We start from the raw sequence: 15,959 nt of genomic DNA, 5'->3' as shown, positions 1-15,959 counted from the left end.
TTATTGTAATCGATTGAAAAGATCAAAAGTTTACAATTTGATAAATAAATTTTACATAATTTTAGGGAAAATATGTTATTTTTTTCACCGATCTTTCACATTTTTCTTTGAAATCTTATTATTTCGCAACAGATTGCTTCGAAAATGTGCAATTAAAGCTATCGTATTGTTTTATAGTTTCAGATAATCACATAATCTTTTTATTTCGAAACCTCGAAATAAATTATTTCGAAAATCTCTCGTATCTGTTGCAAAAATCAATTTTAGTAAATTCAAAGTAATAGAAGAATATTCTTCTATTGTTTTTACTATTTTGTATTCGTTCACCTATTTCTGCGGTTTACTAACAACTAATATTTTTGTACGAAATTTTTCCAAAAGATACTTCAAGAGAAGTACTTTCTGGAAGCAACCTCTCGCTTACACGATAGGGTAGATGTTCCAGTTTCCGTGCCTGTCCCAATTTCCGTGTCCCCGGATTAAAAATGCATAGAGAAAGAAAACTTTTATACAGGCTGTCTCTGAATGGTATGTACACGCAGACACTCGGTAATCGCATAGAGAAATATAAAGAAAATATAGAATAACATCTTGTTGTTTGCCACTTGGTTTTCGAGAAAATTAAGACCTAAACGAAGAAAAGTTATTCTATATTTTTTTTCACATCTTTTTTATGAGGAATCATCTGGTGCCCGCTTCTATATATCTTTCAGGGATGCCCTGTATATTAATTGATACCTCCCCCTGAATTTTACATGTTGATAAGTGAACATAATAAAAAAATATAGATCATCAATTTATATATATACAGGGTGTGGCACATAACTGTCTCTACGATAGGTACTTTCGACTGTGTGTCTAACAAAATGTAACAAATTTCAGAAACTATTGTCTTTCGACTAAAATTCAAAGTCACCTTGACTTTTTTAGATGGTACTTTGGATTTTTGCCCTCGTAACGTTATTGCCGTTGGAAAAATGAATTCAACGAGTTGCTATACTATGATCTTCAGATAACCTTGATTTTAGTAATTTAGGGTTGAACAACAACATCGTTAATATCGAAAACTATTTTATTTCAATTAACTTACAATAAGTGCTCGAAGTGTAGTCCATCTTTTTGTAAGCACAATTCCAGTCGTGTAAGCAAATCACGATTAGTTGTAAATATTAATATAACTTAACATAAGATCGTTTAACCAATAGATGTTTTCAAAAAATCGTATAATTGGCCGTAACAATTGTTATTTTTGGTTTAAAAGTAATCTCCATTGGTTCAGAGAACATAACTTTCAGGAAAATTTTATAATAAACGATCTCTGTTATTCGAATCTAAATTTCTGAAGTCGAGGTCATCTGAAGGTCATAGTATAGTAGGTCATTGAATTCACTTTTTCATCAGCAATAACTCTACGAAGTTAAAAATACTGGTTGTCATTTAAAAAAGTCAAGATAACCTTGATTTTTAATCGAAAGACAATAGTTTTTGAAATTTGTTATCTTTCAATGTGTAACCGACTAAATACTGATTAACTTTCATTGAAAACATTTTTTTGTCAGACTGTCGAATGTGCTTGAAAAATCGTTGCGACAGTTACGTGCCACACCCTGTATAAAACATTTCTTTTTCTATACATTTTTAATCCGAAGGCACGGAATTTGGGACGTGCACGGAAAATGGGACATCTACCCTAGCCTAAGTACACGCGATTCTACGGGTATGCAAACAAGTAAGTGTTCAGAATGTATGACTATGTCTAGATAGTTCGTAGAAACGACACTGCAGGGCACTAAATTTGCACGCTTGTCGAGCGAGGCCACTGTAAAATAAAGGAACTGGTTGTTAGATTATTTATCTTGTAAAAAAACAGAGTGAAGTACGTATTGGTGCATTTGGTAGGTAGAAAGTTACAGAAAAATCATACTGTAGAACCTTGATTATTCGTAGATCGTCTGTTTCGAAATATTTCATAAATAATTCTGTTAAACAAAAGTGTTTAAACAGGCTTTCAGCAATTTTCTACAGTTTCTACTTTCATTCTTCTCACAACGATCTGTTAACTGGATGATTAATGTTACAATTATGCTAAACACACATTTTCTGGGTTTCGTATTACGACAAGTTTTCTCTTGTTAGCGCCGCATGCTTTTTCTCTCTTGTTAGCGTGTTTTTATTTCCACCATACCATGACACATCCAGCAGCACTCCTCTTCGTCTCTGACCACGAAACGTCGTCGGATAGCCAGCAAACAGGAAGCTGCGTTTATATTTTACGGATCATGCGACGCTAACGAGGGAACAGTGTGTTCTAGATGTCTCTATTTTCACTTCAACGTTTTCCTTGCTTGTACAGCAGTACTGAACCTTTATCAGGAAATTTCAAAATACAGTAATTTCTCCCTAATTCACGCACAGATTGCGCACAAAAACGAGACGCAAGGCTCGAATAATCGTATCTCCTCTTCCCAAATTGTCCATTTTTGTGCGCAATCTGAGCGCGTATTAGGAAGAAATTGTTGTAATTATTTCCACTTGAATTACTAATACAGTTTCTAATTTCAGAATAGTCTTTCGTGATATAGAAAAATCACTGAAATCACTATGTACTGTTATACAATGAAATTTGCTAGCAAAATCTAATCCATAAATGAAAATTGAAAAACTGAAGCAAAATCTAATTTACAAGCATTCATTGACAACTGGAATGCAGACTCTCTTTTATAAATTTATAAATTATTCAAAAAATTCATACTCTTTTATAGTATCTTTGAAATATATTTATCTTTATACAATTGTTCTACGATGAATATTATATTCAGTATGTCCGATTTTAATCTATAAATCAAAATAACTTGTTAATTACACACTGCATAAAAAATGTTTCGAGGTGGCTACAAAAGGACATAATTTTTTTGTAAGTGGACGCAAATAGGGCAAATGATGGTCAACTTTGTTTTTTTTCAAACGGAATCATGTAATTTTGAATACACTTATCGGCTCAGACCATCGTTCCAAATAAAAAAATATTAGACTTCACATGCGAAAAAATTATTAGTTTACGAGATATTTAAGTAAAAATATTGTAAGGTCGTACAAAACAGTCAGAGTCACTTTAAAACAGTCAATATCTACACGTCTATCACTTTGCAATATTTGCACTCAAGTATCTCGTAAACTAATAATGTTTTGACATGTGAGGTCCAATATTTTTTTGTTCAAAACGATGGACTGAACCGATAAGCGTATTAAGAATTATATAATTCCGTTTGAGAAAACAAAGTTAATCTTAATTTGTCCTGTACGCGTCCACTTACACAAAAATGAATTTTATGTCACTTTGTAGCTTCCTCGAAACCATTTAATTTTTGTGGAAAACATTTTTTATGCATTGCGTAATTAACGTGTTATTTTTATTTATAGATTAAAATCGGACACCTTGTATATAATTGAGGTTCCAATAATCGATCGGTATTGCAATAATCAAGATTCTACTCTAGAAACATGACGATATATACAAAATGCGTAGACGCAGTAGACTCCTGTATAACGTGCATTCCTGCAACACAAATTCCCATATATGTAATCTAAACACAACGCATAATGAAGAGTGTTCCGTTCAACAGATATGAAAATAAGTGAACATGAACAACTAATTGTAGCTTTTCTTTTGACGACCCGAACAATAACTAATTACATCTACGTAATGAAATCGTTAAATTATATCTTCTGTTGAATTTACATGGAGCAGAGCTGTTTTGTTTATATAAGTTCCTAATACGTACTTTTAAAAAATATCCAACACACATGTACATTATTCACGTTGTAAGAGGAACTATTTTGAATAACGCGATCTCCTACAACGCGCAATTAATCGCGTTATACGAGAGTCTACTGAAATTGAATGTATGAAATATAAATAAGAAATATTATTACTAACATTGAAATCCTGTGGAAGCCGGTGATGCGGAAAAGAAAACATTCGTTATTAGTACAAGTGGTGCGAAAGCATAAGTATAGTCATAGATCGTAAGGCAAGAAAGAGCAGATCCAAGTTCTGCGTAAAAGGTGACATATTTTTGGGTTTGATAAATATTTATTACGGCGTGTTCCCGAAATAAAACGGGTTCGAATATGCTTCTAAAGTCAGGACACAATGTCTCCAAATGACCGAGTTACAAATTATTTCCATAGAAAAATTGCGTTGAACAACTGTGGACGAAATAGTTGGTAAAAGTTTCTGTTTCGAGCGAGGCTCGAGGTAAATGTTGTATTTAAACCTGCAAATAGAAATCAGTGACATACGAACACTTTTTCATCGCAGTAGAACGAGCTAGGATAAAAGGAGAAACGAAATTCTATTTGAAAAATAAGATGAAATCTGAGCGAACGTAATTGTAATATTTGCGTAATAATTGCGAGAGCAACATTTGAATAGAGCGGAATGCGTAATTGAATGCTTCCGGACCCTTCGTCCGTAACACGCGTCCTTTTTCGTTCTGCCCGCCGAAACTGTAATTAGCATGGAACTCACGATACGAAGCGAATGCTCGAACAGTCGGGCATTTCAAAAGGAAATTGTATCCACGTGCGAGCCCCGCGCCGGAAGTCACCGCTGCATATTTCTTCCCGCGTTTCCCTTACTCTACACAGTGTACACCCGGCCCTGCGGGTTCCCCTTTCGGCACGCTTCTCATTCGCGTTCGTGTGTCAGTGGATCGTTTCACGTATACAGAATGATTCACCTAACTCGGCCACTTTCATGCTTTCCGAGTAAATTTTTTCTTCCGACGGACCACCAAACAATTATTCCTCTCCGAAGTTGTTCCGCCAAACGTGCGTTTAAATGGTATACAATATCTTATCCGAACATTTATTTTTACAATATTCTAGTATTTAAATTTTCTATCATCTAATCATTGTATTTATTACTGAGATACATTATCGCCCAGTAAAATATTATAAAAATAAACCTTCGGATAAGAGAGTCTCTATAGAGTACTTAAATTGTTTAATAATCCGTAATTATTAAATTCATATATTAGGTGTCACAGCCGAAGAAGGCCACCAAAGTATCTCTGTTATTTTTGGAGATATTGAAAAACATTATTAACGAAAGTCATTCGGTCGACTATGAAATTCTTCTCTCATGTAGAATGCATTCATCAGAGAATTGTCTTTAAAGTGGTGTTGGACCGTGTTGTGCATAATGTGAAAACAAACAATATGTCAGGAGCGTGTCATATTTGATTTCAAATCCCGTTAACATGAGAAGTTACAAATTTCCTAATTTACATCTAGGCTAGATGCATCAGGTTAGATTATTGTACCATTAAACTAATCATTCGAAAGTTCTGTTAAACATATTGCTGTACCTAAAAGTGCATATAATGTACATTAAGACACTTCGGAAACATATTTACATCGGAAAATAATAGTAAATATCTACATGCAAAATTAATCATTTTTCGACATACAGTGACCCACAAAAGTGTTCGTACACCTTTTAAAACGCAATAACTTTTTTAAAACCGGACGAAATGACTTGAATTTTTTTTAAATGATACAGAGACTAGTATACTAGACAATGACCAAACTGTCTTTTCTAAATTTTGCTATTATTTGGAATGACAGACAAAAATAAAAAACTCTCGCTTTTTTAACTTTTTTATTTGACCCTGTAACGAAAATTTAAAAAATGTCTCTCGTAGATTTCGGTAACTTATATGCGTGCTGAAAATTTGATCGAAATCGATTAACCGACAGGCGTTGAAAGATTTTAAAAACTACAGACTTCTTACAGTTTTTGATCAAAATCGTGACAAAACTACGATTTTTGCCATGTTTAATTTGTTGTAACTCGTGACAACGTCAACCGATTTTGATGAAATTTTCAACATGCGTATAAGTTACCGAGATCTATGAATGACATGTTTCAAATTTTCGTTATAGGCTCAAATGAAAAAGTTAAAAAACGAGAGTTTTCTATTTTTTGTTTGTCATTCCAAATAATAGCAAAATTAAAAAAAAAAGATCATTTTGGTCATTATCTAGTATACTAGTCCCTCTATCATTTAAAAAAATTCAAGTCACTTAGTCCAGTTTTAAAAATGTTATTATGTTTTGAAAGGTGTACGAACATTTTTGTCGGCCACTGTATGTCGAAAAATGATTAATTTTGTATATAGATATTTAGTATTATTTTTCGATGGAAATATGTTTCCGAAGTGTCATAATGTACATTATATGCACTTAGTTACGTCAATATGTTTAACAGAACTTTCGAATGATTAATTTAATGATACAATAATTTAACCTGGCGCATCTAGTCTAGACGTAAATTAGAAAATTTGTAACTTCTCATGTTAACGGGTGCTGTAAAGCTAGTGTTAATTATGTCTTGTTAGTGGATTTGAAATCAAATAGGACACGCTCCTAACATATTGTTTGTTTTCACATTATGCACAACACGGTCCAACACCACTTTAAAGACAATTCTCTAATGAATGCATTCTACATGAGAGAGGAATTTCATAGTCGACCGCTCTCTGGACTTGGCGTTGCGTGATTACAGCACTTCAGGGAACAAAAACAAAAGAAGTTCATCGGGAGTCACCAATGACACTTAACTCTCATCCATCTCCTATTTTCTCAACTTAATTTGTCCCATTGCGGGGCGTATAACCGTAAAAAATCAATACACCGGAAATGTAAATAAATTGCACTTTGGAATTCCTTGCTTGGCTCTGACGTTATTTTTGCGAAATTAACGAGAAATATGTCAAATTAGCGGAAGCAGCGTCATAAATTCACTGTTTGAAAATTTTTTAAAATTGGGTTACGTGGAATAAAATTAAAACACGATTCTTCACATTGTTTTAAAATCCCAATGTCATATGCAAAATATATTACTTTTTCAGAGCCAGTAAAAAATGTGTAAAATTGTCAGAGAGGGCGGATAAGTGTTCAAATTATACGATGACGTACGTATCATTCAAACTTATGACGATATTTTAAGCATTATATTTATATTTACAAATTAAGTAAGACAGAAAATGAAAACTAATATTACAATTTTATATCATTGTAATGAATGTGTACAGTTTGAATGACGGTACATAACATAAATAATATAGCTGATTCTACTATGGCAACATAAAAATTAACGAAGTTATGGATTTTGTTCAGTGCCGATAAAGTAAATAATTGTCCCAATTTTTTCATATTTATATCATTCGAAAATAAAATAACGTAATTTTTGTATTAATGTTTCAATGACATTCTTAACCATTTATTTTGCCGTGAAAATAATATTTATACTTTGGCGGTGTACTAGGTTTGTTACTCGTAATATTCTATCAGAAACTACAATTTCGTAAATATTTCAATTTTATACAAGCATGATCATCGTATGTGTTTTACATTCGACTGTCGTAATGGTCACATTTTGCAACATTTTTACGGGTAAAGAATATAAATAATAAAGAATGCGGTCGCGCACGAAGGAAATGTATTGCACTTTCGGTACGTCCGGTCGAGTAGTTTTTCTTTTATCCTGCATATCAAAACGAAAAATTATGTTTCGAAAAACACATAAAGTGGGTGTAGAAAATATTCGTACACCTTTTAAAACAGGATAACTTTTTCATAATTGGTCCAAGCGGTCTAAGTTTTTTTGGGATAATAATGGGATGAGACAGAAAATGACTACAAAATTATTTTAAAAAATTCCAATTTGTTGAAGTGATAAAGGATTGAAAAAATGATGTTTTTTCAACTTTTTTATCTGAGCCTAGAACGAAAATTTAAAAAAATTTGTATGCTGAAAATTTCATCGAAATCGGTTGACCTTGACATGAACTGTAAGCAATTAAAGATCGCGAAAATCGCAGTTTTTCACGAATTTTAACCAAAAGCAAATAATTTTTACATCTTTCAGTAACTGTAACTTGACTATGCGTCGACAGACTTTGATAAAATTTTCAGCATGCATACAAGTTACCGAAATCTACAAAATGTATTTTTTAAATTTTCGTTATAGCCTCAGATAAAAAAGTTGAAAAAACATCATTTTTTCAATCTTTCATCGCGCCAACAAATTACAATTTTTGTAAATAATTTTTTAGCCCTTATTTAGTAAACTAATCACTCCAACATCCCCCAAAAATTTAGGCCGCTTGGCCTAATTATAATAATGTTATTACATTTTAAAAGGTGTACGAATACATACTTTCCACACCCACTGTAAGTGTGTTAAAATCGTGTTGTCTTACGATGTAGAATATAATCTATACGTGCCAAATTGTTAAAAAGACAAGTGAACCAAGATATAACGTTGCTATAAATCAACTTAATGCTAAATTATTTTAACAATAAATTCGATCAGTATACAATACACATGTTAATAAACAATAACAGCTCACAATGAGGCAAATGTGACTTATGCCACTACATGGTTAAAAAAGTACCTAGCTAAGCTATCAGCTTCGTAAACAGTAAATTTTCTCTAGAAGTCCAAGTTATGATCTTACTGGGATTGTCCCTGTGCTATTCCTATGCCTTTATGCGTTATGGCTATGCCGATTCTAAGGTTCGACGCGGCTCCTTTGACTAGAATTCCCGGAATGATAACTCATAATACAATAAGATCAGACTTCTAATTTTAGCATTTTTAAACTGAATTTTTGTTAACATATTGCTGATAATTTTCTGATTAAAATGAGGCCAAATATGATATAGTTTGGACAAATATTTCTGATTGTATCAAATAAAATCAATCACAACGTAATTGAATGCATATGTATATATGGTCTAAAGCATGTCGTATTTGGTCTCATTTTAATTGAAAGAATCTCACCAATATGTTAACAAAATTTCATGTATAAGAAATTAAAAATAAGAAAGTTAAGTCATCGTTTTTATTCCAGCATTATCGTGTGTTTGTATTAATGTATTGTACATTGACATACCGTTGGCTTTTAAGTTTGCCGACTGCCCCGATTTTAGTTCTCTCTCTCTCCCTCTCTCTCTCTCTCTCTCTCTCTCTCGCTTCTCTCTCGCTCCCCCCTCTCGCTCACTATTCCTCCCTACTCCCTCCCACCTCTCTCTCTCGAGTTGTCCCAGTTGTCCATTTTCGATTCCGAGCTGCGAGAATTTACTGAACTTTGAAATATGTAATCGGAATGATAGCATCGAAATTTAATAATCCATTCTTGGATACATCTAATTGTGATAAATAAAATCAAAATTCATTTTTTGGAAAACGTCACACGAGAATAGCCAGTTAAGAAACCACAATCAATTTATGCACTCTTATATCTTGTACCCTTGTATAAACCGTACTAGCTCTAACATTAATATCGCAAGCGGCCGCATACGAAATGGAAAAGTTTCTTCTTACTGTTAAGAAAACTATGTACATATATGGTGTGACAAATATAACTGTGAATTTTCGTTGAAATATTAGTCATATCTGTAACTATTTTCAAGTTAATTTGGCGGTGTAGCTGTGAAAGGAGGCTAACCATAAATATATATAGCCACGAAGTTATGAAAATATAACAGCAACGAAGTTGCCTATCCTAGTGATGTTCTGGAGACATCGTAAAGGTTTAAATTGCAACTATTCGATTAAGAGAAGTGACTCGACTTCCGAATCGAGATTGTCGTTTCCGGTCGACACAGTACTTCTTGACGAGTAGGAAATCAACAGATCGATTCGAGACGTCACGTCGCATCGCGTCGACAGAAAAAGACGACGTAAAGACGACGATTACGGGCATACTATAAAATCTTCTAATTATAGCTGTTACTTATTATTATTTTAAGTAGTCAGTTAAAATCACAGTTATTTATTATAAAATGTGTTCACTGGAAGGAGAAACAAAAGCTTGTACAACATTATAAATAAACCTACGAATCTATACGATATTAACAGAATCGAGGCTTTTGTTAGGGTGAATCAGACTGTATGCGTATTGTATGTAAGTACATCTTTACATGTAGGTGTAACCTATAGCGAACTTCATCGAAGGATGAGGCGTTCACAGATCAAATCGATTAACTCTACTTTTTGAATTTATGTGGATGTTCGCATGATTACAGTTGCTTAATTTTTCGTTTTCATATTTTATATGAATATCTTTAATACTATGCTTCGTGCCACAAAATAAGGAACATTTTTTGACATCGAAATACTACATAACTTATTATCATACATATACTACATTAGACTATAATAATACATTTAAAATACATGACCATGTATTTTAAATACTGTTATATAATTTTATATATTGTTCTATAAATTTTCCTTACTTTTCCGTTTGTAGAGATAATTGATTTGGCAAATAAAAGGCTCGTGTACAGTGGGGGACGACGTAATGCCTTTTTTAAAACTTGACTAAATGACTTGAATTACTGTACAATGGCTAAAACATTTCTTTTTAATTTTACTACTGCTTGGAATGGCAAAAAAAAAATAGAAAACTCGCGTTTTTCAATTTTTTTTTATCTGGCTCTATAACAAAAATTTAAAAAATGCGTTCTATATATTTCGGCAACTTATAATATGCATACTAAAAACTTTATCGCAAATGTCTAAAATCTAAAACATTAAATCTTTGAATGTCTGTAACTTGACATTTTCGCAGGGAAATAAGTAACGCGAGGAGTGGGGTAAGTGACGCATGCGCCGAGAGTTCCAGGAAAAATGTAATCTTTTTTAATGTTAAGGAAACAAATTCCTTTCTTATAGTTCCATAGTAGGATATCAAAAAATAAATAAATATTTTCTCTAAATATAATACCTTCAATTTATTCCAAAGATGTAGTACGCAAATTAGAGAAAAAAATAACTGCGTTTTTAGATAAACCGCATCACCTTTTAAGCAGTATTGAATAATTTGAAACAGAGAAGCTTTTGTACTTTAATTATATACATAATTAAGGAAATATATTACGTCTGTTAAATCAATAGTACCATTGTTGATTTTAGTAGAACACGAATTTCACACGAATGAATTTTTAATAAAAGAATTGTACTTAAATTGCATACTTTTTTGCGACAGATTGCGTCGATGTAAGACTTGATTGGTGCATTAAACTTTAGATTAAATAAATAAAGAAGTTACAGCTGCGTAAACTTACGGTTTTGGTGCTGAGATCATTTTTTGTGTCACGTTGGTACGAATTTATTGTGCGGACTGAATTAATTTTTCTTCCTTTTGATAATGTAAAAATGAAACTCAGACAAGAAATGAAAATTATGTCTGCCTTGAAACTATTAACATCGTTGTATAAAACATTTTTTAGACAACTATTTAATTTTGACAACTTAATTTAATTTTTTTTCTTTTCTTTTTTTGACTGTAGTTTCGTAATCAGCGACCTCGAAAACCCTAGGATACTAATCTTTGCCTCAATTACAGTTTTCTTATTGATGTATTCGTATCTTTTCCGCATTTTGAGAATTTCGAGCTACTGTGCGCCGTTGTTCGGAACTCCCGGCGCATGCGTCATCAATCCCACTCCTTGCGTAACTTATTTCTCTCCGAACATTGAGCTTGACTCAGCGTGAACCGCTTTGGATAAAATTTTCAGTTCGCACGTAAGTTACCGAGATCTAAAAAACGCGTGTTTTAAATCTTCGTCATAGGCTCAGATAGGTTAATTAAACAACTGCAGTTTTCTTTTGATCCTCTTTGTCAATCCAAGTAATAACAAAATTTAAAAAAAAGTATTTCGGTCATTATACACTAATCGCTCCCTCTAACATCTTCGAGAAATTCAAATCATTTAGTCCAGTTTGAAGAAAGTTATTCTGTCTTAAATGTGTATAAATACTTTTGTCTTCTACTGTACATCCCGTTCGAGTTACAGTTCCTATGTATCCGACCTGTTCATGGAGGATTGTGATTGGGTTCTGTAGTGCAGAAACATCGGGGGCGTAATCCTGAGGTCAAAATTGGCACACATAGGTCAAGATTGATCTAGGTCAAGATTGGCGTCAGTCTAGATTGGTCTGCATTCTACATCTATGTCAAGATCGACCTAGCATGCCTATAAAATAGTCATACACAGGCCTCGGAAGCATCTACCGAAATATCGTGTGTAATGCAATTTTTCCCAATTCACATTAATACAAAATGAAATAAAGGGTATGACTTAGTTGTCAATAAGTTACGCGTAGCTAGTTGCATACAATGGAAAACGACGATGCAAGACTTATTAGATTAGGTAAAGTACTGAATATTATAACGTTTTGTAGAATATTTCTGAATATTATATGAACGTATAAACGTGAAACTACAGACCGACAAGTAGGGGAAAATAATTTGAATTTACATACAAGCTCAGTATACAGTAAATTCTCTCCAATTATCCCTCAGCTAATGTAAAAAAAAATGGAAGAGGAGAGACTATTATTCGAGCCTCGTTGCTTGTTTTTATATTCGCCAATTATCAACGATTATAAAAACGAGTCTCAAATTATCCATTTTTGTTTACAAGCTGAGGGACAATTGGAGAGAATTTACTGCAACTTTCATACTAACAGTTTTTCCATGTCTCCATAAAAGTAATCTAAGATACATACATATAATAACCTTGACATAACCTTTTGAGTAATCATTTCTCATTTAACTCTTTTGAACAGTTTCGCCATCATCCTTTCAATTTTATAAATTCCCTTTACATTTGCCCAACTTCTGTCAGTAAGCTATCTACTTGATCCGATGACGATGCAATCGCTTCATATCGTTACCATTATAATTGTTGGTAATTACGAGATTCATTAACCTCAATAATTACAGATCGAAAGAATCTGTGTAATAACCTTTTGAATAATCATTTCTCATTTAACTCTTTTGAACAGTTTCGCCATCATCCTTTCAATTTTATAAATTCCCTTTACATTTGCCCAACTTCTGTCAGTAAGCTATCTACTTGATCCGATGACGATGCAATCGCTTCATATCGTTACCATTATAATTGTTGGTAATTACGAGATTCATTAACCTCAATAATTACAAATCGAAAGAATCTGTGAAGTTGGAAGTATCTACAATGATTCGCGTCCAATGCTCGTCGAATAGTATTACAGCGTGCATGAGTTACAAGAAGCATAGATTCCTATACCCTCTCATGTAAGAAATAGTTTAGTACTACGTTCAACGAGAATTAGCATAAAATGTAAACAGGACGTTCACGTGTGATCGCTACTGCCGTTGCAACTGAGTGGCTGTTAGACGACGATGCTCAGGAACCTTGCATGCAGAGTAGCTTCATGTAGAAGGGCCCGAAAATTGTGATCGGCCCTGGTCCGGACACGCTACACTCGCGTGCACCTGTTCACGTTTTCTGCCAGTTCTCGTTGAACGAAGCATCGAAGAAGGAGAACAGAACTCAGCCATAGCATACGTGATCGTAGAGATGAATGGGCGATCGGATTTATGCGATATGCGAAAGTAAGAGAAAAAATTAAAAATGTACCGTAAAATGGGCATCTAGTATACGGCGGGTACCGTAAACATCGACCTTCGGCCACGGAACATCAAAACAAAAATGAATCAATCAAAATTACGCGGCTGATTTCAATGAAAATAAAAATAAACAATTTCCTCAAGTATTTCTGATACTATTTTTTTACCTGTTTGAAAATATTAATTTAATTGCCACAGAAAATTCTAATGATTGGGTTGTCCTGAATGTGAATCGTGATAAATAATTAAGAAAATATAATAAACAGCTATGGTAATATACAACTCTTTCTTTATGTCAGCTTTAATCGAGGTACAATAGAAACAATAATTCTAGTACGAAATTTTGTTTAAATTGTACATTTCCAACTTACATATACAGGGTGTCCCAGGGTGTTCAAACTTTGACAGTATATTCTATGGCACAAAGTAAGAAAAAAATATTATGTAAACATAGGTCATATAGAGCTTTATTAAGAAGTTATAACAAAAATTCAGAATAGGAATAGTAATCAACTTGCTGTTACTGCGACCATTGGCTTGAATAGATCAACACATGCCGTGTGTTTATGTAAGCTGTGTTTATTAATACATTTCGAAATGTATTAATAACCGTTGTTGACAATACATGATTGACATCGATGGAAGATTTTTTTTATTTTTTATTTTTTATTTTTAGCTGATTACTATTCCTATTCTGAATTTTTGTTATAACTTCTTAATAAAACTCTATATGACCTATGTTTACATAACATTTTTTTCTTACTTTGTGCCATAGAATACACTGACAAAGTTTGAACATTAAAACCTGGGACACCCTGTATATGCATATGTCAATGCGTGTGTGTACATAACATACATTCAAGAATAATATTTAATACATTCAACAGATATTTCATATATATGTTGTAGAAATACGATTAAAATAAATAATACATACAGTAAATTCTCTGTCTATCTCTCTCTCTCTCTCTCTCTTTTCCTAATTGACCTCCAGTTTGAAAACAAAAATGGATAATTTGGAGAGAAGAGTTACGATTATTCAAGCCTTGCAGTTCGTTTTTATAGTTCTTAACAAAAATCGCTCGAATAACCGTATCTCCTCTTTCCAAATTGTCCATTTTTATGTACAAGCTGAGAGTCAATTAGGGAGAATTTACTGTAATATTATAATTTCAAAATGTATGTACTCCAATTTGTATCACGTCGTGGACGATACCGAACTGATATATTTTATTTTAGATATGCAATGCGGAAATTCTATAGAAGACCTGTTGATAAAGGAGCTCGAACGGCACAGGATGCCGCATTAATAAAAATCAGTTATTTCAAGGCGATGCTAACATCTAATAAGGTATTGGAGTCAGCTACTGTGGGGTAGCCAATTACTGTGCCTCTAGCATATTCTCAAACATAATTAAATTTATATTTATCGAATAAGGCATACTAAATTTTTGTATTTAAATTCAATTAATTCTTCATTTGTTAAAATTAAAGATACAAAAGACGGAAGTTCTATTACAACAAAAGCTCTATTATTTCAATTTCTCTAATAGCGAATTTGCGAAATTTTTAACGATTGAAGATCGATATTTAATAAAATAAATCGTTCTAGGTAATATATCACAACGTTAATTCTATTAGTAAAATGTGTAAAGATTACGGAAAAACAAACAGTGACTATTTATTTGAATTTTTGTTTTTAGTTTCAATTTTAATGGTTGCCGCTTATCACAAGATGGGCCTTGACATAACCTCAAATCTCAAATCATTTTTGTTATATTTTTAAAGACAAGAAATTTAACTATGAAATTTTATTAAAACAGTCATCTCTAACGTGGACTTTTAAATTACTTATCATAATATTACATTTCTTTTATAGAAAATAAAATTTATTAAAGTATTTTAAACATAAAATTTCTATTGTGCCCAGTTATTGGGACTCGGTATTCAGAGCTGGAGCATAGTAATTGAAGAATGGCATTCAAGGAGAGAGCACAGTATCTGATTTCTGTAGATCATAGGCACACGGTTACTGGCTTCAGAACTAAATTAACAGAGAACAATATTAAATCGTACAAACTTTATTAAATTCGAAACTATTTTTTCCCATTCCTCGGGGTTTCTATGGCATAACGTACCAAAATGATAAGCTTCGATAAAAATTATTATGCTTTAAGGAGAGTAGTTCTTTCGAGCCTACAGAGGGCTCAAACGCGGTTTCGATTACTGATCAATAGAGATATTTGATACCGCTACAGCGTCCGTTAGGGTACTAACCATACTCTCTCTCATCGGTGGAACTCCTTTATCTGCAGTACTTTTGTACGGTCACACTTGATTGATTTGGCCGAAATTTGTTATGGTATTTCACATATTTAACATACTTCAACCGTTTATTTCAAAAGAAATACTGTTTTCAAGCGTATTAGAACCTTATATTGGGTTGGCAACTAAGTAATTGCCGGTTTCAGTTATAGATGT

At 32.8% G+C, this 15,959-nt stretch overlaps 1 protein-coding gene across 9 annotated transcripts in view; it reads right to left on the bottom strand.

Moving 5' to 3' along the window:
- Positions 1 to 15,959, bottom strand: part of LOC117227927 (neural-cadherin) — a 716,163-nt gene that overhangs the window by 571,279 nt on the left and 128,925 nt on the right. For 5 of the 9 annotated variants that reach the window (XM_033483477.2, XM_076522349.1, XM_033483481.2 and 2 more), the window contains exon 3: positions 13,489 to 13,533. The exons of 3 other annotated variants lie outside the window; for them this stretch is intronic. In XM_033483477.2, the coding sequence (XP_033339368.1) occupies positions 13,489 to 13,533 (45 nt within the window). Of the gene's footprint in view, positions 1 to 3,937; positions 4,986 to 13,488; positions 13,534 to 15,959 lie in introns of those variants that run through there. One more of the 9 variants, XM_076522347.1, reaches the window with a different exon arrangement.

Source organism: Megalopta genalis, chromosome 5 (assembly GCF_051020955.1).
Source record: "Megalopta genalis isolate 19385.01 chromosome 5, iyMegGena1_principal, whole genome shotgun sequence".
Taxonomy (NCBI): Eukaryota; Metazoa; Arthropoda; class Insecta; order Hymenoptera; family Halictidae; genus Megalopta; species Megalopta genalis.
This window is presented reverse-complemented; position numbering and strand designations above follow the sequence as displayed.